This window comes from Fistularia commersonii, chromosome 23 (genome assembly GCF_037954325.1).
Source record: "Fistularia commersonii isolate RoL2024-O1a breed Wild chromosome 23, RoL_Fcom_v1.0, whole genome shotgun sequence".
Taxonomy (NCBI): domain Eukaryota; kingdom Metazoa; phylum Chordata; class Actinopteri; order Syngnathiformes; family Fistulariidae; genus Fistularia; species Fistularia commersonii.
In genome coordinates this window covers 13,766,127-13,792,266 of record NC_141306.1, presented here as the reverse complement: position 1 = coordinate 13,792,266, position 26,140 = coordinate 13,766,127, and the positions used below count along the sequence as shown (strand labels likewise).

Sequence of the window (26,140 nt, the reverse complement as noted above, 5' to 3'; positions counted from 1 at the left end):
CTTCCAGCCGGAGAAAAGAAAAAAATCAGCAAGGCGGTTGCAGAAAGTGACACGGTGACCACACCAGACACAGGAAGTAGCCGTGGAGAGGGAGGAGGTGGCGTTGATGAATATTTCAGAAGTCCGTTACTTCCCGTCCGTTCGCGTATCGTTGCTTGATGATTCTGCTTCGTCTGAGAAGCCAAAAGCGGTGAAATTTTCAGATATTTTTTTCCGGTTGAGAATTATATTTTGTGCATTTCCAAGAATCCCTGCAGTGTTTGGGGCAATGAATTTTATTACTGCCTCCGTGGTCGGCAAATGTTGTTATATCGGTTTCGTTAAATTCAGACAGACAGAAAGGCTGTTCTTTGGAGTCGAGAAGTATTTTCGACGTTTTCACAAGGACACGACAACACAACAGTGTTTTTGGGCGAAAACGCAAAACGTCACTCGCGTTTCGGCCACCCGTCTCCATGGCAACGGCCGTCGCGGTGCCTGAGATTGAGCAATATGGAAACTGTGAGAGGATCGGAAAGATTTGTAAAGGCCTCCGTCTTCGTGGCGATGAGGATCACCATGGAAACGGGTGTACGCGCTGTTTACACGAAGACCTTTTTTGTGTATGTCGCCATTGTGAAAACATTCTGCACGCTCCTGATCCAAGAAAACCCCGGAAACGCAGTCGTGCACATTTCCGATCAGTCGCCGGCGCTATGATTTTATGATGAATTAAACCTCCAGACTCTTCCTGTTTGTGCCGTTACAAACCTGGACACTGCAGCCAGTGTGGATATCAACAAACTTAAATGTACAAGTTAATAGTATTAAAGGTTTGCGAGAAATTTTTAATGCCAGAGCAAAAAAAAAAAAAAAAAAAAAAAAAAAAAAGGAAAATAAATAAATAGATAAATAAAATCAAAAAATTAAAAAAAAAAAAAAAAAAAAAAAATTGCAAGGGGAATAAAATCCGTATTTAACTTGGTGGTTGACAAGGAATCTCCGACGTCAAACTGTATATTTTTTTGGTTTTTGGATTTTTTCATAAGTTTTAAGGATTTTTTTATATAATTCAAAATGGTTTATAAAGAACGTAAAATCGGGGGAACACTTTTGCATTCTGTTTTTCTGTACGAAGAACTCGGCCAGGCCTAAAATAACATTGACACAGAGTTCATCTCTTTTGTTGTTTAAAAGTAAACCAAATGTTATGTCATCTCTTGAGAAAGAAACTGGTGACGATGGAAATTTGTCTTTAACCCATTTTTGAGTTTTAGCCCAAAAGTCCTGCACTTTTTCGCATGAGAAAAATCTATGGTCTGTAGTTTTGATGTCCTCACAAAATGTACAAATATTATCATCAATATTAAAGCGTACCCTCAGTTAAGGACAGAGAGGGAAATGTATTGACAGATGCTAGAAGAGTGACGGGAAGATGGAAAGAGTACTTTGAAGAGCTGATGAATGTGGAAAATGAAAGAGAGGCAAGGGTAGAAGAGGGGATTATTGTAGACCACAAAGTTGCAAAAATTAGTAAAAGTGAAGTGAGGAAGGCATTGAAGAGGATGAAGAGTGGAAAAGCAGTTGGTCCTGATAATATACCCATGGAGGTGTGGAAGTGTCTAGGAGAGGCAGCGGTAGATTTTCTGACTAGATTATTCAACAGGATCTTAGAGCGTGAGGAGATGCCTGAAGAATGGAGACAAAGTGTGTTGGTGCCTATTTTTAAGAATAAAGGGGATGTGCAGAATTATGGCAACTATAGAGGGATAAAGTTGATGAGCCATACAATGAAGTTATGGGAAAGAGTAGTGGAAACTAGACTCAGAGCAGAAGTCAGCATTTGTGAACAGCAGTATGGCTTCATGCCTAGGAAGAGTACTACAGATGCAGTATTTGCGTTGAGAATGCTAATAGAAAAGTACAGAGAAGGCCAGAGGGAGTTGCATTGTGATTTTGTAGACCTAGAAAAAGCATATGACAGGGTGCCAAGAGAAGAACTCTGGTATTGTATGAGGAAGTCTGGAGTGGCAGAGAAGTATGTTAGACTGGTGCAGGACATGTATGCTAGCTGTGAGACACTGGTACGGTGTGCTGTAGGGGTAACAGAGAAGTTCAAGGTGGAGGTGGGACTCCATCAGGGATCAGCTCTGAGCCCCTTCTTGTTCGCAATGGTGATGGATAGGCTGACAGATGAGGTTAGACAGGAATCCCCATGGACCATGATGTTTGCGGATGACATTGTGATCTGTAGTGAGAGCAGACAACAGGTAGAGGAAAATCTCGAGAGGTGGCGGTATGCTCTGGAAAGGAGAGGAATGAAAGTTTTTAAAATGTTATATTTGTTTTGACGATAAGTTTTCTGTACAACATTTTCTAATAAAGGAGTTGCTGCATTTTCTGTCCAGAATTGCGATTCCCTGCAGTGATAGTTGGGGTAACTGTGGTTGTACGGTTCGGTGCGTCATTATATTTTTGGTCAGGAATACAAATTGTTGAGGCAGTTGCGTTTCGTAACTTGGCTTTCTTGTAAAACAGGGGAACGGACATCAAACTGGATATCTCCTCCCTTTCCTGCAGGAACGTCATTTGAAGAGAATAAAAACAAAAATATTATGTTCAGTATTACTTTAGACACCAGCAAATGCGTGATATGTTGATTCTCATGTGGTCTGTAAGGCTACATCATTTCATGGATCATGTACTATATTGCTTTTTCATTCTTAAACCATGCACAATATTATTTTCATCACCATAGGCTAATTTCTTCTTTTCAATAAGATTGTTCAATATCAATATCAGTCCAATGGGCTACATTAGGCTCGATTTTAAGTGAAATATATATCTGTATCAAGTCATTAAATGTCATGTTTTTATACAATGTGCAATACTTTCACTGTGATGTCCAATATTACTTTGCACTTTTATAAAAATAACAATAATTATATTATATTATATTATATTATATTATATTATATCATATTATATTATATTATTACCATCATGTACAATTACATTTCATATCATGTGCTATATTTACATTTATTCCCGTTCCATAGCACTGCTAATATTGCCCTCCATGTAAATTGCAGTTATTTTGCTCTTCTTTGTCATTAATGTATCTTACTTTTACTCGTATTCTATTATACTTATTATTTTATTTTATTTTATTTTATTTTATTTTATTTTTATTAATAGAATGGCTACTGAAGATGAAATGGAAATTTGCCTTGTAAACGGAGCTTAAAATGGAAATGTGTCTGGGTTTTCCTGTTTTTATGATTCCACCATGTGGTTAATTTATATTTTCTTTTTTTTTTTTTTTAGTTGCAGGAACTCTATATGCCAAACCAGTTCCTCTTCTGCTTCTCACCCCCTGTGTTTTCATTATTTCTGAAGCTGCTATTTTCTCCCAGGGTTGTTTTGTGGCAGTGATTTCTCTTTCAATTGTTCAATTTTCTTTTATTTTCTTTGCGGTACATCGTGAACCACCCCGTTTGTAGAATAAGCGTTGTTGGACCATCATATAGCGTACACGGTGACATGTCGGCCGAAAAAAGGGTTAATGGATTTAAAAAAAGGTCATGACGACGGGGAAAACTGACACACCAAACCTGCGCTAACATAACAGATTTTATCTTTCACCAGTAGTTTGTTCACTTCATCATGGTGGTTGGGGTTGTTCTCCTGGTGGTGTTTATTCCCTTAAATGTTTTATTTGTTCACTCTTGATCAATTCTGGGTCTTGAATGAACCTCCTGCATGTTTTGGACTGTGCTAACCTGTTCTATCTTAAAAAGTCCACGCTAGCTTAGCTTCTTTACTCGTGTATTTGCATTGTAAGAGTTTCTTGGCGCTTCCTGTTTTAGCTTCTGGCCTCCATCGGTGGACTTCTCAAGGTGTTAGACGATCCGGGCTTGATTTTCACGCATTGCTGCTTTTTCGCCATGACCCAGAAGAACTCTTTCCGAAACTACGCTGCTCAGATCGTTGTGTTTGTGAACCGCTGACCTGTTTCACACAAAAGTCGCGCAATTTGTCCGGGCGTCCATATCTGAACCTTTGACCTGGCGTGAAACTTGAAGACTTCTCGGGCTGAGTGGCTCTCTGCAACACTGAAATAGGCTACGTTGCCCTTTTAGCCTCCATGCTATGTGCTAGTTGAACAAACCTTTGGAGGACAATGCTTGAAAATCCATTTCCAGCCTACAGCCTTCAAAGTGACGCCGCTCAGATCGCCTGAAAGTTTAAAATCACCTGGATTCGGATTCGTTCGGCAAAGTTTCAGGCCTTATTTATGGAAGCGGAGAGAAGCTGTAGGTCTCGTGATGCTCGTTTTAACCGAACGGCTACCGGAGAAGAAGTTTAGCGGAAAACAAAGTGCTAAAGACACTCATTTGTGTCCATTGGAAACATCTGACACATCGTCACCCCTCAACCTCAGGCCCGGGAGAACTTGGAAAAAGGTAAATAGAAATGTAATTCAAAAATGGAAGCTGACAGTCACAGTCAAGACATTCCTACTCGTACGATAGATGGTCTCCAACTGCGTAAGCCTTCTATTCCCTCGCGGTTCCGAAGTGCTCGATATTTCTCTGCCCCCGATCAAGTCGACGAGGATCCCTTTGTCCATCCTGAAATTCCTGATTCTATGTCCGATCCAGGTTCCATGTTTTATGTTGTTGCTTATCTGTCGAGGTCATGGTTGGTGGACATGTATGGTCACTTTTCCCCTTTTTCCCGATCCAACCCTGTTTGGTTCCACACCGTGTCGATTGTGCTCCTCCTCCACCCGGACCTTTGGAAGGCAACAAAGAGTTCAGCGTCCGCCCAAAGGACTCGTCAGCCTGCAGACGGGAGTTCCTCTTTTGACTGTATTTCCTCTTCTGCCTGAAAACGTGGTCTCAAATGGATGAAACTTGCCGTCGGGCGATATCGATGTAGCCTAACATGGATGGAAACTAGTGATTTGGAATCGTCTTTGGAATTGGAGAAGGGAGTCCTCGTATGGGGACAGGTGGAGAGTTGTATGTCCATTTTAGGGTCTTACCCAAGGGTAGAAGCTGAGCCTCCGATTGTAAGAACTTGCTCTGGAGCCGAGTTTGGATTTGCCGTGTTGTGCAATCAGACGCCAGTGTTTGCTGATTGCAAGTTTAAAAAAAATGTGGGTAACCTCAAAACAAGGTCAATGAGGAGCAGGGGATGATATACGGTGAGGCATACAAGTCCCGGCAGGACATCCCCCCGCAGTGAACATTCCTCCGAGTTTCGGTGGAAGGAGAAAACTTTGATGCGCTTGATGATACGGTTGTAAGTCTGAGGATTCAGAAGCTATAAAGCTGTCAGAAGGCTGCTGTTGTCTGAAGCATTCGGGTGAAGACACGCCGTTACTGTAATCAGGCTGTCAGTGTGTGTGTGTGTGTGTGTGACTAATGATGACGGATAATCCGAGCTATTTTTGTGTGTGGTCTGTTTGTGCGTGTCTATAAATAAGTGTATCATGTGATTTTTAAATCGCGGTCGTTTCTGTCTCATGTATCTTATATGAGTATCAATGGAAAAATAGCTTTTGGCTGTTATTTACTATTATGTGTCACTTTGAGGCCTGTTTTTTGGGGGTTAAAAATGCAAAACTTCAGTTGCAATCTGGCCGTCCGTATACGTGAGAAGCGTAAAAGTGCTAAACGCTTTGAAATCGGAGGCTGATGAGCGCGCGAGTGGCGACCAACATGGCATTCTGCCCGGAAATGGCATCAAGAGCCGAAAGGGTTCGAGGTGCACGAGCAGCAGATCGCAAATCACTTCCAGCCGGACTCGCGGTTGCAGAAGTGAATATATCAAGACGGTTTCACCTTATCGCTTCCCTCCATGCACATGCAGTAACACCATTAACCCCCAACGCAATCAACAAGACACCGCCCAAGGAGGTCATACCGACCATAAGCACGGCATTTTCAATGCACTGAAATAACGTCATCTTGGAAAAGTCGGCATTAGTCGGCATTGGTTCCATTTTTTAGCATTTTAAAGTTCACCAGGACACTTATTTCCGTGTTGTTGTTTGGTTGCTGCAAGGAAAAGCAGGGTTAAATAATTGTTTTGTTGGACGGAAAGCAGATGTGATGCCTGTGAGCACCGAAAACCCTGGATACCATCAACCGGATCACATTTATCGTCCAAAAACTGGACTTTATTCTGGATTACTGGACTCATGCGGTCACACATAGCGATGGTAGCGAGGCGCTAACCAGACCATCGGGAGCGTCTGAAATCGAACCATTAACCGGTAACCAGTGGGCGACACCTTTCAAAACAAAGGCTCGACCTGAAGGACTCATTGAAAATCACAAATCGGTGTGATTTTTGAATTTGGGAGATTTTTAAAGGGGTGAAGTGAAATCCCAGGGGTTTTCTACACCGGTGTTTTTCTACACCTTTTTTGAGCCACGGCACATATTTTACATTGGATAAATCACACGGCACACCACCAAATAAATATGTCAAAAACAGTTTTTAACAAATTAGAATGAAACAAGTCTCAATTTACTTCGTGTGAAATCTAACATATCTAATATCTGTAGATTCGTCAAGTTGCAATGCAAATTTCTCACTGATGTGCAACTTTTCAAGAACACTTTTTTCAATTTCTGAAGACATGTCATCCAGCTTACGCAGATACAAGTACCGTCATTTCCGGACGATGAGCCGCGACTTTATTCACGTAAACAACGATGCGGCTAATATACAGACTTTTTTGGGTGGGGGACGCTAACGAGCTTCACGCCGCTAAAACGTTTCTCCTCGTCACATCGGACCGATGAAATGACCGGGAAATTCTGAGTCCGTTCAACTCCGACACCGAAGAAGACGACTTTGACGGTTTTAGCGCGCAGGAGGAAGCTAAAGATAGCGATCGGCTAGCTGGTGCGGCTTATATGGAGGTGCGCCCTATAGTCCAGAAATTACGGTAAATCAGTGTGTAGCAAACTGACCCATAATTAATGTTTTCTTGATGCACTACCATTATTATTATTATTATTATTATTGTTTCATTTTTACATTTATTATCAGCCTGTGGTAAAAAGGTTAAAATTTAACTCAGAAGGTTGCAATTAAAAAGAAGCACATGATTTTTATGTAATTTTTATTTAAATAACAAATGCCATTGATGTGTTTTTTAATTTGAATTTCAATTTTAATATTAAGTTAAATATTTCCTAGTATTAAGCTTTGCTTGTCCCATACACAGTTTTTAAGCACAACTTATTTGGGTGAAAAGGGTCACTTTTATATCTGGTGGAACATTTTTTTCCATTTTTGTCCAAATTTTGAATTTTGGCCCACTGTGTATTTGAGTTTGACACCGTGCAATTCATACAAATTTATATATATATGTATAAAAATGGTTCTGTAGATAGTTGTTCATAAGCGAGGGGATCAGTGTTGTGCCAATCACTACTGAATAGATTCTGTAGTTATTTTTGAAAATGTTTTTTATTGCAGCAGCCCGGTAGCTGCAGGGGTAGATCGTCCGCCGAATAACAACACTGAGATTTTACCTTAATCCTGCAGGAAGTTCCTTGATTTATTTATTTAGATGCACAATCTACTCTTCACACACACGTATAGAAACAGGATTTATATTTCACACGCTCGCCGAAAACAAACGAGAGGAGAAGTCGTACCTCTGCTGACAGGTTGTGTGAAACCGCCGCCGTTATTGTTCCCTTTGGGGCAAAAATGGAAATAAATTCTGCTTGAATGCCAAAGAGACGCATTATGTAATAACGGCGACCCGGTGATCCACTTTTATATTCCGTCTTCTTCAAGTCTAGACCGCAGGTTTGAAAAGATGCACTCGTTAATGTGTCTATCTCTTATTTTTTCTACCCCACAAAGTGTGTGTGTGTGTGTGTCAGACATCAATACACACCGAGTCAGACCACTTTACTGTAATTGCGGGTTGAATGATGATTCTCCGCGACTTTCAAAGAAAAAAAAGCAGTAAAACTGCAGGTTTGTGTGGAAACGCAGCGCCGCCTTCTTGCTTCCTAAAGTTAAAACAGCAAAAAAAACATAAAAGGACGGCTGCCGCGGCAGCGTTGAAAATGGCTGATTTGAAAAAAATTTTTTGAACAAATATATCGCTTTTGATTTTATCAGAGTACTTTTTTGGTAAATACTTTCATTCTGTCGGCAGCATAGTTGAAGTTTGCCGGGAGGAAAAATGGCCGCTGTCCTGACAGATGGGATTTTAGTCCCTTCAACTTTTTCCTTCTCGGAAGTCGGTGTTGTGGTTTTTACGAACGGTCTGAAAATCCATATTTCTCTTTTTCGGTACGACGAAGATCGCGCTTTGAAAATTACATAGTAAAAATAAAAAGTCCACCTCCCGTTTCGTATGGAAGTGATACGTTTTTGTCTTTTTACTCAGTCCGGCTCCCCCGCTCGTTTTTATACCCATTAGTTTAGAAGGCAAAATTGGTGGCTAACTCGCTAGCTTGCTAGAACGCGCCTTTATGCGCACACGCTAGGTGACGCATGTGGCAGAAAAGGTCGGATCGGACAAACGAGTGTCAGTCAAGTGACAAATTTCCCATTTTAACGCCATGCGATCGACCAACACAACCTTTGCGATCGACCGATAGATCGTTAGCGGCTACCTACCGCAGCATCTGCTACCTTGATGCTAATCCAAATGTCCATTGTCCCTTTCTCACTGCAGGAACTTTAGCGGTTCCTAGATGTTTTCCAGGAACAAGTGCTGTTTCCTGGTGCCTTGGAGGGACCTTTGACCTCAGACTCCGAGGCAAGCGGCGTTTGTTGATCGGTGGAGCTCATAAGCCAGATTTCCAGATTCAGGGCGCCATTTTTAAAACCTGTTCCTGATCACCGGTCAGATGTTTTCTCGGACAAGAGATACAGAGGAAGCCAGAGCTGGAGCTACGTTTTTTGCTCAGATGAGTCAGGAGTTAGCTAACGGCTAGCTAAAGGAGAAGATAAAAACACCCCAACCATCTGATGCTAATTAGTCCATGAACGCTTCCACCTCCATTTCTTCTTCTTCTTCTTCTTCTTCTTCTTCTTCTTCTTCTTCTTCTTCTTCTTCTTCTTCTTCTTCTTCTTCTTCTTCTTCTTCTTCTTCTTCTTCTTCTTCTTCTTCTTCTTCTTCTTCTTCTTCTTCTTCTTCTTCTTCTTCTTCTTCTTCTTCTTCTTCTTCGCTGGATTGTTTTGGAGTCTTGAGCTCAAGCAAGTGTGGCACCCAAGTAAAGCTAGCAGGTCTACTTCCTGGAACCCAGACTGGAGCTGGAAACTTCTTCAAACCGAGTTCTTCTGAAAGCGACTAACAAGCCGACAATCGAATATTTGGATATTTGTGTTGCTTGAGGGAGTTATCGAGAACTTCTCCAAAGAAGCCTGCTTTTTATAAGTCGGATGAAAGATCTGACGCGGCGGCGCTGAAATGAATCTAATCACAATTCTTTATCACAATAAGGTCTGATCTCCATTCCAGTTTCTTTGTAGATGAAAGAGTTAGATTAAAAGCTTTCTTTTTATTCATTTCAAATGTTTCTCTTGTGAACTCAAAGCTAAGAAGTTGTCCGATCCGAGGCGGTTTATATTTAAATACGCGCGTCAGTTAACCGTGATGTTAATGTCATTAACGGGGTTTCCGATACGTATCGAACGCTCGCGAAACGGAAAATAACGACCCGTCGCCGCCGTTGTTGTTTGGGAGTTTTAAGACGCGTCTGGTGTCGCAGACGAAATTCTGTGCCGTCCAGGAAAACCTCAGCCAGACGCTTCTTTTCTGTCTGCGAGGAAGCTGAATCACTGTCATACCAGCCGTCACCGACCCGGATCATGTCAGTGCATGTCCTTAAATTAACTTGACTCCGAGTGTGTGTGTGTGTGTGTGTGTGCACACACTCCCGAACCACAGGAAGAGTGGGAGAGGCGAGTTGGACCACGAGGCGGTTAACCTCATGACATCACGAGCCGGATCTTGATTGGTTGCTGTCGGAGGCTGACGGAGTTATAAGCCCAGCCGGGAAGCCGGTACTCAGCAACAGCAGCAGCAGCAGCAGCAGCAGCATCTCCAAACGTCCAGAGGAGCGACAAAAACCAGGGAACCTACTGAGCTACACTGAAGATAGACCGACTCTGCAGCACCTGAGGCTTCCTGGGACTCCCAAGAAGGTCAGAGGACGTTCATCTTGATGTATTTTATGTGCATTATGTTGGGCAACCTTGTCCAGTAGACTTTGCGGCTGTAGTTTCAGAAGCTCAAAAATGGTTCCTAACGCTTTAAATGTGGAAACTTATAAATCGGACAGTTCCGCGGAGGACAACTTGTAGAAACTAGTGTCCGAGTGAGCGGTGGTCAACTCTTGTTGGGAAAGCAGAGGCTTTTCACGATTTTCAAATCGACCAAACTGGACCTTGTATCTCAGACGTCCAGTTCCTATGTCTTCTAGTTTCCCTTTTTTAAATAATAATAATTTGTTCTCCAGCCTGGTCATCATGGACAGGATGTTCCCCGGCTTGAACGATATTTCTTCCGATACCCCCTAATTTTCGTTGGTTTTTTTGGCGCGATTTAAAACGTGCCGTTAAGGTCCAAGTGTACCGGAAACCATAGGATTCTTCATCGGCGGAAAACTGGTAAACCGGCCACGTCGGTGCCGGACGGCATTTAAACTCCGACAGTCAAGCAGAAAGTAGAGTCACGGCAGAGGAAGTGATGAAGGTGGACCCCAACCGAGCTTACTTTGCCATCAAGTATCCAACATTAGCATAAAACACGGCCGCGACGGCTTCTTTTTGCTTACCTGCGAAAAACAACCGTCCGAAGAGTCGTCCAGGGTGGCGGCGACTTTTCCGCAACCATCCAAACGCCCAAATCCAGCTTCAAACATGCTCTGAAACACACGGGACAAATACCGAAATGAGATTCGGGCGTTTCCAGGAGACCCGCAGAGGAGAAACTGAGTCCGCTCGGATTGAACCCCTTTCTTTAATCCAGGTCGACTCGCAAACGTCCTACTTTCAGAAAGCTTTGTTCCAAAAAAGAAGGGAGGCAAGGGGTCACCGTCGCTCCCAAGGACCCTGTAATCGAGCACTTCCTGCAGGGGGACGGGGATACAGGAAGTGGTTAGAAGTCACCGGCTTGAGTTTGGGGAAAGAGTGAAGTTATGGCCTTCGGGGGCTATTTTTGGTGACGCAAACCCTGCATTTTGGGGGCGGCTTGTGTTCACTCTTTTGATTTTAAACTCATGTGTTTCCCTGTTTCGTCTCCACCCAGATACCACACTGTGAAAACATGAAGGCGGCCATTATCTTCGTCCTGCTCTTCGCCACCGTCCTCTGCCGGCCGGTGAGCTTCGCTTGATTTCACGCGTCGAGTTCGACGCTTTAACCGTCCGGCGATTTTGGAGGCTCATTTTTTGCAAATGTGCTTGTTCGTTTTCCAGGCCCAGATTAATCCGACGTCGGAGAGCTCCGAGGAGGTGAGAACTTTGGCTTTCCCAAAATACCTCTTTACGTTACTCCTGTTTTCGGTGGTGAGACCAGTGTTGAGCCGCATTTTGTAATAACAGTGCATTTTGTAATAAACGTTCAAAATGTTATAACTTTTTCATTTTATTTTGTAATAAAGCCGCATTTTGTAATAAACCGCCCCAATGCATTTTGTAATAAATTTTGCAGCATTCTGTAATAAGTTGTTATATATTGAGAAGATTATTACAAAATGCACTTGCAACTTTTTTTTATTCTCTAGGAAATGTAATAACATGGTGCATTATGTAATAACAATTCTAAAGCATTGTTTATTTGTTTGTTAATTGTATTTTATTTTACTTAAAAGTATTTGTAAAAGCTAGGCCTATTATTAGCATCACTGTATTAGCCTAGTAGCACTACTTAGCAATCACTATCAGTACACTATTTAAAGGTTGCATTAACAGAGAATATTCTATAAATTCCATGTTATTTTTATGTAATAACAATTCTAAAACATAGTTTATTTGTTTGTTAATTGTATTTTATTTTACTTAAAAGTATTTGTAAAAGCTAGGCCTATTATTAGCATCACGGTATTAGCCTAGTAGCACTACTTAGCAATTACTATCAGTACACTATTCAAAAGTTGCATTAACAGAGAATATTCTATAAATTCCATGTTATTACATTTCCTAGAGAATAAAAAAAGTTGCAAGTGCATTTTGTAACAAGCTTCTCAAAATGTAATAACTTATTATATAATGCTGCAAAATTTATTACAAAATGCGGCAGTTTATTACAAAATGTGGCTTTATTACAAAAATGAAATGAAAAAATTATGACATTTTGGACGTTTATCACAAAATGCACCGTTATTACAAAATGCGTCTCAACAGACCAGCGATGCCGGAGAAGAAGAGGAGGCAAGGAATGGAGATCAGGAATGAGTCCATCAGAGGGGAAGCACAGGGTAGAAGGTTGAGGTCTGGAGGAAGATCTGAGAGGAGGTTTATGGATGGAGGGGAAGAGGACAGGAAGTTAGAGAAGAGAGGTGATTGGCTGCATGGAGCAACCAAAAGAAAGAAGAAGATCACTTTAACAGACTTGTTTACAGCTTTTTGTGAATCACGTGACATTCAGTTTTGCTTTTTGGCAAAGAGGGTGAAAGGGGCAACCGTTAGACCAAACATACCGGCTCCGCTTGAGTCTTAATCACCTGCCAGAATGGAAACGATCGCCGAGTCACATTTGGAAGAACAAGAACTTTCGACTTGGAGGCAAATCCGCATCCAAAGCGTTGTTTTCGGAGGTTATTCTCAATGACTTATTTTGATGACTTGTATGCTCCAACGCAACCTTGAGCCGGGTTTTTCAAGCAAAAGCTCGGAGCAAAGGGAAAGCAGATGTTCCAACTTCTGAGGCTCTTTGCTCCTAAATCCATTTGTTTAACCAACGCTTGTTTTTGTCCACAGGTGAGCCAAGCTGTAGCCGCAACCCAACAGGTGAGGCACTTATTTTCCTTCCCTTCATCACATTATCTCCCATTTTCCAAATTCACTCTTTCCAATCCATACACTGCCAGCTGGGTAATTATCTTTAGACCACACACAGACATCTAACTCCCTCTCGAGTCAATGCATGTCAAGGATCTCGTCTTGCACAAAGAGGCTCCTTCTGGAAAAACAACGCCTCCTGCGCCGCTTCATTCAAAAAAATACCAGAGAATTCACGGCGCTAACAGTGTCTTGTGTTTTGCAGGACATCCTGGCGCCGCCGACCGCTAGCTCGACCGCCAGCTCCGACAGCTCGGACAGTTCCGACAGCTCCGACAGCTCGGACGAGGTTCGGTATTTCAGAATGGATCTCACATCCGCGGGTCGGGTGTAAAAGGAGGGTTTAACTCAAATGCGGTTCCTGTTCCAGGAAGCAACGGAGGCCCCGGCCGAGGCCGGCTCGGACAGCTCGGACTCAAGCGACAGCGACGAAGACGACGACGACGACGTTACAGAGGTAGGTGAAGTTAGCAGGATAGCTATTTATCACGAGACTACCGGGAGGAGCCTAATTTTCCTTAAACTCAAGATCCAAAAACAAGAGCGTCCTCCTGGTCTACAGATAGTAACCGCATGTTAGCGATCCTGATTGGATGCAACCTTCACTCTACATACTTTTGGTTTCCAGGAAAGTGAGGAGGATGAGTCCAGTGAGAGCTCAGAGTCCGGGGAGTCCTCCACCGTCAGTCCGGTGACAGTCGCCCCCACCGTCGCCACAGAGGAACCCACCGGTGGGCCAGTCGAGCCCACCGTCGTCACCGACCCGGACGCCGGCCGCGGCGACAACATGGAAGGCTACCCAAGTGACTACAAGTCCATCAACTACGGTGACCAGAAGTCCTACCACAACATTCCCGCGATGCCCTACAAGTCCTACGACTACGTGGACACGGGGAAGAAGATGCCTTACGACATGACCGACGGCAACGAGGTGGAGAAAACGCTGAAGGTGTACAAGGTACAGGTCAGTTTGACCTTCCAGACAACCAAAAGCAGTCAGTAGGGATAATATTAGCAGATTTGATGGTAGAGTCAAACTCACAGCTCCTCTCGGAGGTATGCTCGTGTACGAGTTACAGGATTAGCGATAGAAAAGAGGTTCCTCTGAGCATACCGACCCAAACAGAGCACCCGTTGCTACGGTGATTCCACGAAACATGGAGTAATCTTTTCCCGCCTGCTCTTCAGGCTCTCCAGGTCCACACTGACCTCCTCGAGGAGGACGCGAGCACGGCCGACATGGAGGGCCAGGATCCGGACCTCGGCCCCAGCCAGGCCCCCCTCGCCGAGGGTGACGGGAGCGACAGCTCAAGCGACACCAGCGAAAGCACCAGCAGCCCGGAGGACGGCGACACCAGCGACAGCAGCGACAGTAGCGACAGTAGCGACAGTAGCGACAGCAGCGCTAGCAGCGACAGTAGCGCAAGCCAGGAGTCCGAGGACAGCGAGAGCAGCGAGGAGGCCACGGCCACGCCCGGTGCTGTCGATAGCGAATCGGACGAGAGCGACAGCACGGAGAGCGACTCGGACGAGGAGGGGGCGGGGCCTGCCGTCACCACCGCCGCGCCCGTGGTCATCACTGCCAAATAAGCGCATCTAGTGTCAGCTAGCTGACCCACAGAGCGGACATTACACTTTCCACTGCAGGGCCAAGCCGTTGCCATTCCAGTGATTGTTTTTATGTGTTCGGCTGATATTTCTGCATCTTGTAAGCTCAGAAATGCATTTTCTGCTGGATTCCCTGCAACCTGGGGTCCAGCAGACCCGATTTCCACACATTGTCCCTGCGGGGGAAAGTAGTCGATGAAACCGACGGCCGCCGCCTTCGGCCGAAAGGTCGACCGACCTCGAGGATGAGTCGTTACTGCAAAAGAATAAATCTGCACCGGCACGATACAGTATCCTTTTTTATTCACGGCAAAGCGCTCACCGAACAGGCGGGCCGGGCCGCGGTTTAGTTTCGATCTCGAACGTCGCGACGTAAACTTGACATTAAGCCACGGATCTGCTGCTTTAGCTTCGTTGTAGTCTTGTCATCAAACCTGCTGTCCTCAACTCAACCTGATTCATTTGCACACTTCCTATCTACACTACATGTTGTTTGTCTCATGTTGTTTACTGTAATGTAACATATTGTACCATTTCTAAAGTATTATTAAAACTCTTTTACAGAAAAAAAACAATCCTTTTCCACCTTTTTTTTATAAGTGGGTAAATGACGGTGCAGGGATTAGCACTTCAGTCCATGGCTGTCTGTGTGGGGTCTCCATGGAGTTCCTCAGGGTTCTCCAGGTTCCTCCCAAACATACCGATTGGAAAGCCTAACATGGGAAGGTCTCGGTATGCCTGAGTGAGTAAATGGTTGTATGACTCCTTGTGATGGAGTCCAAAATCGGCAGGTTAAGCGCAATTCAAGTGTAGGATAAGCGGTAGATAATAGATGGATGGCTGTTTTGATGCCCTCATCCACGATACGGCCAAAAGTATTAGCTCTCCTACCTTGACTCGTATATGAACGGAAGTGTCACACCATTCCTAATCCATAGGGTGCAATATGATGTCGGTCCACCCTTCGCAGCTAGAACAGCTTCTACTCTTCTGGGAAGGCGGTCCACAAGGTTTAGGAGTGTGTTGATGGCAGTTTTTGCCCATTCTTCCGGAAGCGCATTTGGGAGGTTACACACTGATGTAGGACAAGAAGGCCCAAAGGTGTTCTGTGGGGTCGAGGTCAGGACTCTGGGCAGGACAGTCAAGTTCTGTCCTCCATATCTTTATGGAGCTTGCTTTGTGCACAGTCATGTTGGGAAAGGAAGGGTCCGGCTCCAAACTGTTCCCACAAAGTTGGGAGCATGGAATTGTCCAAAATGTCTCGGTATGCTGCAGCTTTCAGAGTTCCTTTCGCTGGAACTAAGGGGCCAAAAACAAGCCCGCACCGAAATCCCCCTTCCACCAAACTTCCCACCTGGCACAATGTGGTCAGACAAGTCGCGTTCTTCCGGCAACCACCAAACCCAGACTCGTCCATCAGATGGCCAGATGGAGAAGCGTAACCCCCACTGCTCTAGAGTCCAGTGTCGGCATGCTTTACGCCACTGCATCCCACACTTGGAATTGCACTTTGGATGCAGCTGCTCGGCCGTGGAAACCCATTCAATGAAGCTCTCTGATGTTTAGCTCATCTGAAGGCCTCATGAAGTTTGGAGGTCTGAAGCCATTCACTGCAGAAAGTTGGCAACCTATTGGCACTCTCCGCCTCAGCATCCGCTCACCCGTCAGTTAACGTAGCCTAACACTTGGTGGCCGAGTTGCCGTCGTTCCCAAACACTTCCATGTTCTTCTAATCCAGCTGACTGTGGAATATTTAGGAGCGACTGGATTTGTCGCACAGGATGCATCCTGTCACATTTCCGCTTTGGAATTCACTGAGCTCCTGAGAGCAACCCATTCTTTCACAAATGTTTGAAAAACAGCCTGCATACCTGGCTTGATTTTATACACCTGTGGCCGTGGAAGTGATTGGAACACCTGATTCTGATTAATTGGATTTGTAAGACAACACTTTTGGCCATCTAGTGTTTGTGATCGACTGACGATGGATGGATGGACCCCCCCACCATATAAGCTTTATGGATAATGTATTAAAATGTATTTGTTCATTCATTTTTTAAAATGTAATCTTAAATTTGAAGAATACGGTGATCTTGTAACATCTAAATAAAGCATGTTAAAATATTTTTGTCGTTTTTAATAAACCAGTAGAAGCAGCTCAGGTGGTGAAGAATGAGAGAATGAATGTGCAGCACGACAGGCTGATGCTGTTATTCAAGACTTTATCCACTAGATGGGACCAGTTCCTAAGAAGAATCAGAATCAGAAACACTTTATTTGTCCCCTGAGGGGCAAATGTGGGCACAAAGGGTAGCAGCATCAAAGTTGTGAACATGTAACCGCCCTTGGTGACATTTCCAGATGATCTTCACGGTGTTAGAGCAGGTTTTCGAAGACGGTGTTCAGGTATCTGAACTCCAGGCAGGAGGCTTCGCACCAGAACGCCAAGTCCTGGAGGGCTGAGCCGCTGGAGTGCCGGACCGGACAGAAGGGACAGGAGGACGGCGTCGTAGTTCGCCAGGCGGTGGTCCTGTTGGGTGGACCTGCAGAAGACCCTCAGGACCTTCTGGGATCTGTTGGTGGGGAAGCTGATGATCCACCGGATGAGCCGGTATGTTCGCTTGCAGGGCCTTAAAAGCGGAGGAGACGTCAACAAAAAGGATACCGATACACTCCATCCGGAGTCCGAGCAGATATTTCTGACGTTTAAAACGCGAGTCTTCTCGTCTTTTAGCGCATTGAGGAACAATTTCATGACTGGAAAACGACTGGCTGGGGACATCCTGGTCTTCTTCTGACTCAGGTTGGCAGTCAGGTACCAAAAATTGTACGGTATGTAGGTTAGATCTTTCCATATGTGGTCCTGTGATTGACAGCCACCATGCTCGGATTAGCATTTTAGATGTGAATGTCTGAACAAGTGTAACTAGTCGGTTTCTTCCTTGCATGGAGCTTCAAATCCGATGACTTCTACGGTCCAAAACAAGCGGGAGCTTCACCGGAAGCTTCAAGCCCCTGAAGCGGAAAAAAGGCGCTCATCATCCGTATTGTTGCACAAGAACTTCACAAAAAAATAGAAACCACAAAACAGCTCAACACATGAGATTTATTGTTTTCTTCTCTTATTTTGGAAAATAGATCAATTCCAAACCTGTAATTACCTCGAGCTTCAAGAGCCCAGAGTCAACAAGAGGCGACCTCAGGGATGATTCATCGCTCCTCCGGCTGGGAGACAAATGCTTGGGATTCTTCTTTTTATACTTATTGTGTAATTTCAACACCAAACATTCATCATCAGGTCTATCTATCTATCTATCTATCTATCTATCTATCTATCTATCTATCTATCTATCTATCTAGCAAGCTGGCAAGCTGGCAAGTTAGCAAGCTAGCAAGTTAGCAAGCTAGCAAGCTAGCAATCTATCTATCTATCTATCTATCTATCTATCTATCTATCTATCTATCTATCTATCTATCTATCTATCTATCTATCTATCTATCTATCTATCTATCTATCTCTAAAGGAGATTTATTGTTATGTAAGAAAACACTTTATTGATGATTCCAGATCTCTTTTTGAAATAAAAGAAAATACATTCATGCCGCAGCTTTTTTCGTCGGCAGTGAGTGGAAAGTAAAAAGTTTGACAGAAACGTTCCTTGAAGCTTTGGTCCGCGGCGGAAAAGAAGCTGCAGGACTCCTGCAGCTAGCGGACGTTTAGCCGTTTAGCTCTTTAGCCGTTTAGCCGTTTAGCTGTTTAGATGTCGCCCCTCCTGATTGTAGTTCCCGGCAGGGGCGTCGTCTCCATGACGACCGGCTCCTCCGTGTCCGGCGTTCCCGGCTCGGGGGTCATCGTGCTCCCCTCGTCCGTCGTCATGTCGGTGGTCACCATACCAGTGGTCGTCACGGTTACGACACCCGTCGTGGTCCGCGCCGGCGTGACTTCCTCGGAGGATTGGGAAGAATCGCTCTCGGAGGAGTCGCTCCGGTCGGAGAGAAGCGACTCGTCGCTGCTCCGGCTGGAAGAACTGGACGGTAAACGCCACGAGTCCAGGAGGCCGCGGTCCCTCAGGAGCCTGTTGTACAACTTCTGCCAGTCAGCCTTGTAAAGGAGACATTTTTACAGAAATTAATCCAAAATGCTTTAAAGAGGGTCGGCAACTATTCCCGTCCATACTTCCAAAAAACTTGATTCTCCACACGCAACATGTTTATTTTTTGTCATTGTTATTGTCACTCTGTTTCCCTGTTTTTGTCCTTGTTGTTGTATTTTCTTATCCTTGTTGACGCCGTCTCTTCATTTATGGATGTCTTTTGCTATCTTCTAATGATCTATTTATATTAATACAGTCACCCTTCACTTCACGACAAATCAGTTACGACATTGACCAATATTCACTTATGAAAATATCTCGAGGTTGACGAAGACGTCAATGTTTATGCGCCGAGTACGGTGTAAGTGTAAGTGTACCTCAAAGTAGCGTTGCACGGCAAGATAATGGTATAATAAAAGATCTAACACGATATCACCAACTCAATCGTCAACATTAGGCTAACTTTTACTGACAGTAGCTTAACTTTTAGGCTACGGAAGGCTAGCTGACCGTATGCTACACGGTATGCTACTTAGATATACTACTAACGTATCTTATCTTATATTATCTTATCTCATCCTATCTTATCTTATCTTATCTTATCTTATCTTATCTTATCTTATCTTACCCTATCCTATCCTAACTTAACTTAACTTAACTTAACTTATCTTATCTTATCTTATCTTATCTTATCTTATCTTATCTTATCTTATCTTACCCTATCTCATCTTAACTTAACTCAACTTACCCTACCTTATCTCATCTTAACTTAACTTAACTTAACTTAACTTAACTTAACTTAACTTAACTTAACCTAACTGTGCATATGGTTCTGTCTCCCTGAGGAGGCGAGAAGCCTTCCTTTCCATCCGGATTTTGATTTTGATGACAAAAGTGTTTTTCTTTACCGGTTTGGCCGAAGCGGCAGCGAGAAGGACGAGGAGAACGGTGAATTTCAGGAGCTCCATCTCAGATTCGTCCCTTCCGTCTGCCAAGGAAGCGAAGATTTCGGTCACAACTAGAAAGAAACGGCAACAAGTAAACAAGAGATGCGGGGGATGACGTCCTCAGCAGTATCTAGGTTTCTATGACAACCAAGTACAGACATCCGGTGGCTTCATTCTCCTCAGGAAGGATCGAGTAACTTTTCAATCCGTGACTTCTCGGGCGGCGTGTCTGTTTTTTTGCATCGGCTCAAAACGGCATATTTACGCAACACCCGACCACGAAGGGAAAAACACCACAGCGCTGTGACGGCGAGAAAACAAACCCAACTCACCTGTTCTGTGTATCTCCTGGACGTCTCCTGAGACCTTGAAAAGGAAAAGTTTGACCTTGTATTGCTGTGTTTAGTCTGGAAAGGCGTGTGATCTCCATCCAGAGTGGCTCCTGCATATGTATGCCGAGAGGCGGGGCTTGTCTGCGATGGGCGGGCTGAGAAGGTGGAGTGACGCAGGAGAACGGTGCGGTAACATGTTGAAGAGGATGGGATCCTTCATAATATGTGGCAAAAAATCACTGAAATCCAGCCGTAAGCTGAGGAGATACAGCTACGTTAGTCCAAAAGTGCTTATCTTGCCGATTTAAAAAATAAAATAAAATAAAATAAAATAAAATAAAATAAAATAAAATAAAATAAAACGAGAGACTTTTGGTCCAAAAGTGCTTATCTTGCCGATTTAAAAAATAAAATAAAATAAAATAAAATAAAATAAAATAAAATAAAATAAAATAAAATAAAATAAAACAAGAGACTTTTGGTCCAAAAGTGCTTATCTTGCCGATTTAAAAAATAAAAATAAAATAAAATAAAATAAAATAAAATAAAATAAAATAAAATAAAATAAAATAAAATAAAACAAGAGACTTTTGGTCCAAAAGTGCTTATCTTGCCGATTTAAAAAATAAAAATAAAAATAAAATAAAATAAAATAAAATAAAACAAGAGACTTTTGGTCCAAAAGTGCTTATCTTGCCGATTTAAAAAATAAAATAAAATAAAATAAAATAAAATAAAATAAAATAAAATAAAATAAAATAAAATAAAACAAGAGACTTTTGGTCCAAAAGTGCTTATCTTGCCGATTTAAAAAATAAAAATAAAATAAAATAAAATAAAATAAAATAAAATAAAATAAAACAAGAGACTTTTGGTCCAAAAGTGCTTATCTTGCCGATTTAAAAAATAAAAATAAAAATAAAATAAAATAAAATAAAATAAAACAAGAGACTTTTGGTCCAAAAGTGCTTATCTTGCAGATTCAAAAAATAAAATAAAATAAAATAAAATAAAATAAAATAAGAGACTTTTGGTCCAAAAGTGCTTATCTTGCGGATTTAAAAAATAAAATAAAATAAAATAAAATAAAATAAAATAAAATAAAATAAAAGACTTTTGGTCCAAAAGTGCTTATCTTGCTGATTTAAAAAACAAAACAAAACAAAACAAAACAAAACAAAACAAAACAAAATAATAATAATAATAATAATAATCTCTTTTTTTTTTTACTTCACTTGAGCTACACAGGTCATTAGAACTGAAGAGGCCTCTGGGTGGAAATGTCTTCAAGTGAAGAAATTCCAGTCCAGTTGCCGTCTTCCGACAAGAATTCACCATGACCTTGAGGACTGAGAACCTCCACAAACTACTACTGCTACTACTGGTAATAATAATCCATTTGATTGGTGGATGCTGCTCTAAGCCCAAGGTCGCCTTACAAGAAGTTAAGAATGATAAACCGATTCATAGCAACGACGATGGAGATGACTTTTGAGTTTTGACTGCATTTTCAGGCAATGAGCATCTTTTTGAGATGAATCCTGGATCCTAAGGACAGCAGGTGGAGCTGCTGGAGTACAAGGGGGAGATGTTCTTCTTGGGGGTTCGGGTTAGGATGCAGTTTGTGGCAGGATTTGTCGCAGAGACTGAAAAGAATGGAGTTGTCTGCCATCACTGAAATACAACCGGGTGATATGAATTAAATTGCAAAGACAGTGTCCTATCTTGGATGGCACCCTGACTCTTTAGTTGTTTTTGTTGATGGACGAAAAAGATGAGATTTGTGAATGCTGGAGGCATTGAGGAAGTACCGTTTGGCTGGTTTTAAGTTTGAGAAAGTTGGAGAACCATGATTTGATGTCCATGAGGCAGTCAGAAAGGGACGGGTGGAATTGGGTTTGGAGGAAATGTAGAGCTGGGTGTCATCTGCATACAGAGAAAGTTTATGTTATCTTTATGGAACAGGCAGTCGAGGGGACGCATAAAAATGATATAACTACTACTCCTTCTACTACAACTACAGTAGTTATATCAGAATGTGAAGGTTCCAGCTTCCTTTTCAGAGGCCAGATGAAACATTTCTGTTCTCTGAATTGGCTCGAACACCTTTGCGACCACAGCATACATGTATTGAAAATGAGTCCATGATTGGTATTAACTGTCAGGGTCGGGCTCAGGGAAGGCGGATTGTTGCGGATTGCTGTGCGACGGGAGTACCCTGGTTGCTTGCAATCAGTGAAGACTTGAAAGCTCGAGCTGTCTTCCCCATGGGGGTGTAAACCCGTGGACCTCAATGGGCCGCCACCTCTCTCCACTCCCAACGGGCTTCCTGTTCCTGCCCAGCGTCCCTCTGCCTGTTCTTGACCAGGTTTCTTTCCTTATGGGTGTACGCTAGCGCTTCTTGCCTGGAAAAGTTCCGGGGGTACAAAGATGAATATCCCGTAATTGGTGCAGACGACAGAAGAAATGTTGGTGCAAGGAAATAGAGGTGATGAAAGGCCTATGACGACTTGTATGCTCGGATGGACCTTGAAGAGGAAGAGAATGATTTAAAAACAGCAAAACAGAGAGATAAACATGGAAAGGACCTACAGCAGGTTTGGGTAATTGAGGATAGAGAAGGACATGTATTGACAGATGCTAGAAGAGTGACGAGAAGATGGAAAGAGTATTTGTAGAGCTGATGAGAGAGGCAAGGGTATAAGAGGTGACTACTGTAGACCACGAAGCAGCAGGGATCAGTTAAGGCGAAGTGAAGAGGATATCGAAGATCTAATTTCAAAGGGGTAGCAGTTCAGAAGCTAGAAATCTGCCAGTGTAAATACAGAGCGAAATTTTGAACCGTCATAGTTCCCGGATGTTTCCAGAAGACGCGGTCACCGAAAAAAGACGGATAGCGAAGAAAGAATCGGATGAAAGATGGCGTTCATCAGACGGAGACTCTGAGGCTTCGGATGTCTGAGGAATTTAACAGCGGCATCACAGGCTCTTTGATCAAACAAGTGTGTGTGTGTGTGTGTGTGTGAGACGCCGAAACACCACTATGTGACTTTGCGACAGAAACATTTCCCCTCCTCTTTCAGTCCCGGATGAATCATGAAGAAGATGAATCATCAGAAATGTCGCACAGGACACGGATCAACGTAACAAACAAATTCTGAAAAAGCAAATTGGACACTCCACCCAAAACCACCGCGCCAAGTCAGGATGACTGAATAAAACGTGTTTTCTTTCTGGTGTTTTTCTGGCCATTTTTGTGTTTATTATCGTTTCATATAAACCAGATGCTTCCAAAAAAAAAAACCACGTCGGTGGTGGAAATTCAGAAATTCGCGTCAGCGTGACTCGAAACGTCCTGTCATTTCTTGGAATCCCGCTTCAGCTGGCTATAAACAAAATAAAAACGGCGTTCCGCACTCGTCCAGGTCAAAGGTGAACCTCCGGAGTTCTTGGGTATAAATTTGGGAGACGAGTCCCGAGGACGAGGCTCCTGATTGGGACGTCCGGGAACAAGGGGTTGGATCTCTTGAGGAAGGGTTCCGGTTCTCAGTTCAGCTTCTCAGATGATGGGAGAAACATCTTCGAGGAGATACCACAAGGGGTTAAGTTCCTCCACTGTTGTCTAATGCTGGAAGTTGCCCAACAATTTGCTGTTGACGACCATTTTTCATTGCTTAACCAGCCTGTGGTAACATGGTGACGTGCAACGTGTTTGTTTACAGGAAAGACACGCCGAACCAGGGATTTACAAACTAGAGTTGAGTTTTGTTTGATAAATGCTGAAGGTCAACAGTCCAGAGCAATATCTTGCAATCAGGGCCACAAAAAGAGACAACCATCCAATTTGCCATCCAAACATCTGGGCATTTTGGAGTCTTCAGTTGACCTGCTGCATGATTTTGGAGGAAATGCAAGCACACATGAGGAGAACATGCTAAATGCTCACGGAACTTTCTATCTAGTTTGTGGAAGATGTTTCAGACCGTTATTCAGAGTGCTGATGCCCATCATCTCAGAAGAGGAGTAGAGGAGCTCCTTTGCTATTCATGAAACTTCCTTCCGAATATTCCAGAAGGATCTTCTCGGTCTCTCCCTCGCACGCTGAGGAAGAAAAGGGAAATTCCTGAACCTGATCAGAACATTGTCCAAAATTAGATTGTCAAACAGCGGTCAACTTCTTATTTTCCTTTGGGCTGCCCTCTTCAGCGGTCACATGCCATCATTTAACCCACAGCCAATCACATGCCTCCATCCAACCCACAGCCAATCATATGCCTCCATCTAACCCACAGCCATCACATGCCTCCATCTAACCCACAGCCAATCAGATGCCTCTATCTAACCCACAGCCAATCAGGTGCCTCCATCCAACCCACAGCCAATCACATGCCTCCATTTAACACACAGCAAATCACATGCCTCCATCCAACCCACAGCCAATCATATGCCTCCATCTAACCCACAGCCATCACATGCCTCCATCTAACCCACAGCCAATCACATGCCTCCATCTAACCCACAGCCATCACATGCCTCCATCTAACCCACAGCCAATCACATGCCTCCATCTAACCCACAGCCATCACATGCCTCCATCCAACCCACAGCCATCACATGCCTCCATCTAACCCACAGCCAATCACATGCCTCCATCTAACCCACAGCCATCACATGCCTCCATCCAACCCACAGTCAATCAGATGGCTCCATTTAACCCACAGCCAATCATATGCCTCCATCTAACCCACAGCCATCACATGCCTCCATCTAACCCACAGCCAATCACATGCCTCCATCTAACCCACAGCCAATCACATGCCTCCATCTAACCCACAGCCATCACATGCCTCCATCCAACCCACAGTCAATCAGGTGCCTCCATCCAACCCACAGCCAATCACATGCCTCCATTTAACCCACAGCCAATCAGATGCCTCCATCCAACCCACAGCCAATCACATGCCTCCATCCAACCCACAGCCAATCAGATGCCTCCATCCAACCCACAGCCAATCACATGCCTCCATCCAACCCAGAACATCTGACAAGCGCTGTCCCTCTGATGGACTCATTCCATCAGAAGGTAGAGTTATAATAAATTCTGTCTAAATGATGAAATCAAGGAATTATCCTCCAAAATCACACACAAAATATACCCAGGAACAAAAATAAAAATAAAATATTGAAATATTTCAAATGGATATGGATGACTCTTGTGATTTTTTGTAGAATACATGAAGAATCTATTATGCATTTATTTTATTATTGCTTGTACTGACAAAACTTCTGTTCAAATGTACAAGCTTTTATCAAGACGAGAGGTGGATTCTAACAGCAACTGCAGGATTATTATTATTATTATTATTATTATTATTATTTTTACTCTTAAGACTGCACCAAGGAAAAATACATTTTTTTGCACAACTTTTTTCAGGAAAATTTCACATTCAGAAAAGAAAATGGATAAACAGCAAACCAAACCTCATATTCTTTCTACAGGAAATGTAATAAATGGACTTCAAAACCCGAAGTCAGTAAAAACACATTTTTATTTAGGATATTAAATGTGTTTAATATTTATGTGTAAGTGTATACATGCAGAGACAGTATATTAGTTTTTTGATTGTTGTATAAATGTACATATATATATATATACACACACACATATATATACACATGTATATACATATATATATACACACACATATATATATATATTGTGTTGACTCTGGCTAAACAGATTTGTTGTGCATATATTTGTTAATTAAAAAAAAATGAAAAGAAATAGTTGTATGTCTCTACATGAGGCCCTGTGATTGGTCCAGGTGAATGGACCAATGGTGAATGGCGGCTGGGATAGGCTGCAGCCCCCATTATGTCCCTGAAAGTGTGCAAACAAATGAATTTATTCATTCTTAATCCCTTATTTCATTGGTATTCATTGGTATTTACCAAAGATGTTTATTGTTAAAGTCTGGAAGGGAAGGTTCAGAGTTAGAAGGAAAAAGGCACAGGTCGGCTGCTGCTGACGTCAACAAAAGGCCTAAAAGACGAAGGAGGTCAAGGTGTCAGAACAGAAGGAAACAAACCTGGAACTGGAGGGAAACAAAACATTTATTTAG

General features: G+C 43.1%; 1 protein-coding gene and 1 long non-coding RNA gene across 3 annotated transcripts; one reads left to right on the top strand and one right to left on the bottom strand.

The window, feature by feature from the left end:
• Positions 1-10,066: 10,066 nt before the first annotated feature.
• On the top strand, positions 10,067-15,217 carry LOC147221084 (uncharacterized). 2 transcript variants are annotated; one of them, XM_086170492.1, is made up of 8 exons: positions 10,067-10,179; positions 11,285-11,356; positions 11,454-11,489; positions 12,957-12,986; positions 13,243-13,326; positions 13,408-13,494; positions 13,666-13,995; positions 14,226-15,217. In XM_086170492.1, the coding sequence occupies exons 2-8, from the start codon at positions 11,303-11,305 to the stop codon at positions 14,625-14,627; spliced, it is 1,023 nt and encodes a 340-aa protein (XP_086026618.1). In that variant the 5' UTR covers positions 10,067-10,179; positions 11,285-11,302; the 3' UTR covers positions 14,628-15,217. The 2 variants fall into 2 exon arrangements, with proteins under 2 accessions (XP_086026618.1, XP_086026617.1); XM_086170491.1 differs by having other exon boundaries at positions 13,666-14,001.
• Positions 15,218-17,743: 2,526 nt separating this feature from the next.
• LOC147221083 (uncharacterized) lies at positions 17,744-20,121 on the bottom strand. The gene is made up of 3 exons (XR_015107951.1): positions 20,019-20,121; positions 19,648-19,757; positions 17,744-18,747 (listed from the first exon to the last, which is right to left on the bottom strand). It is a non-coding gene; the product is annotated as an uncharacterized LOC147221083 (long non-coding RNA).
• Between the last annotated feature and the right edge of the window lie 6,019 nt (positions 20,122-26,140).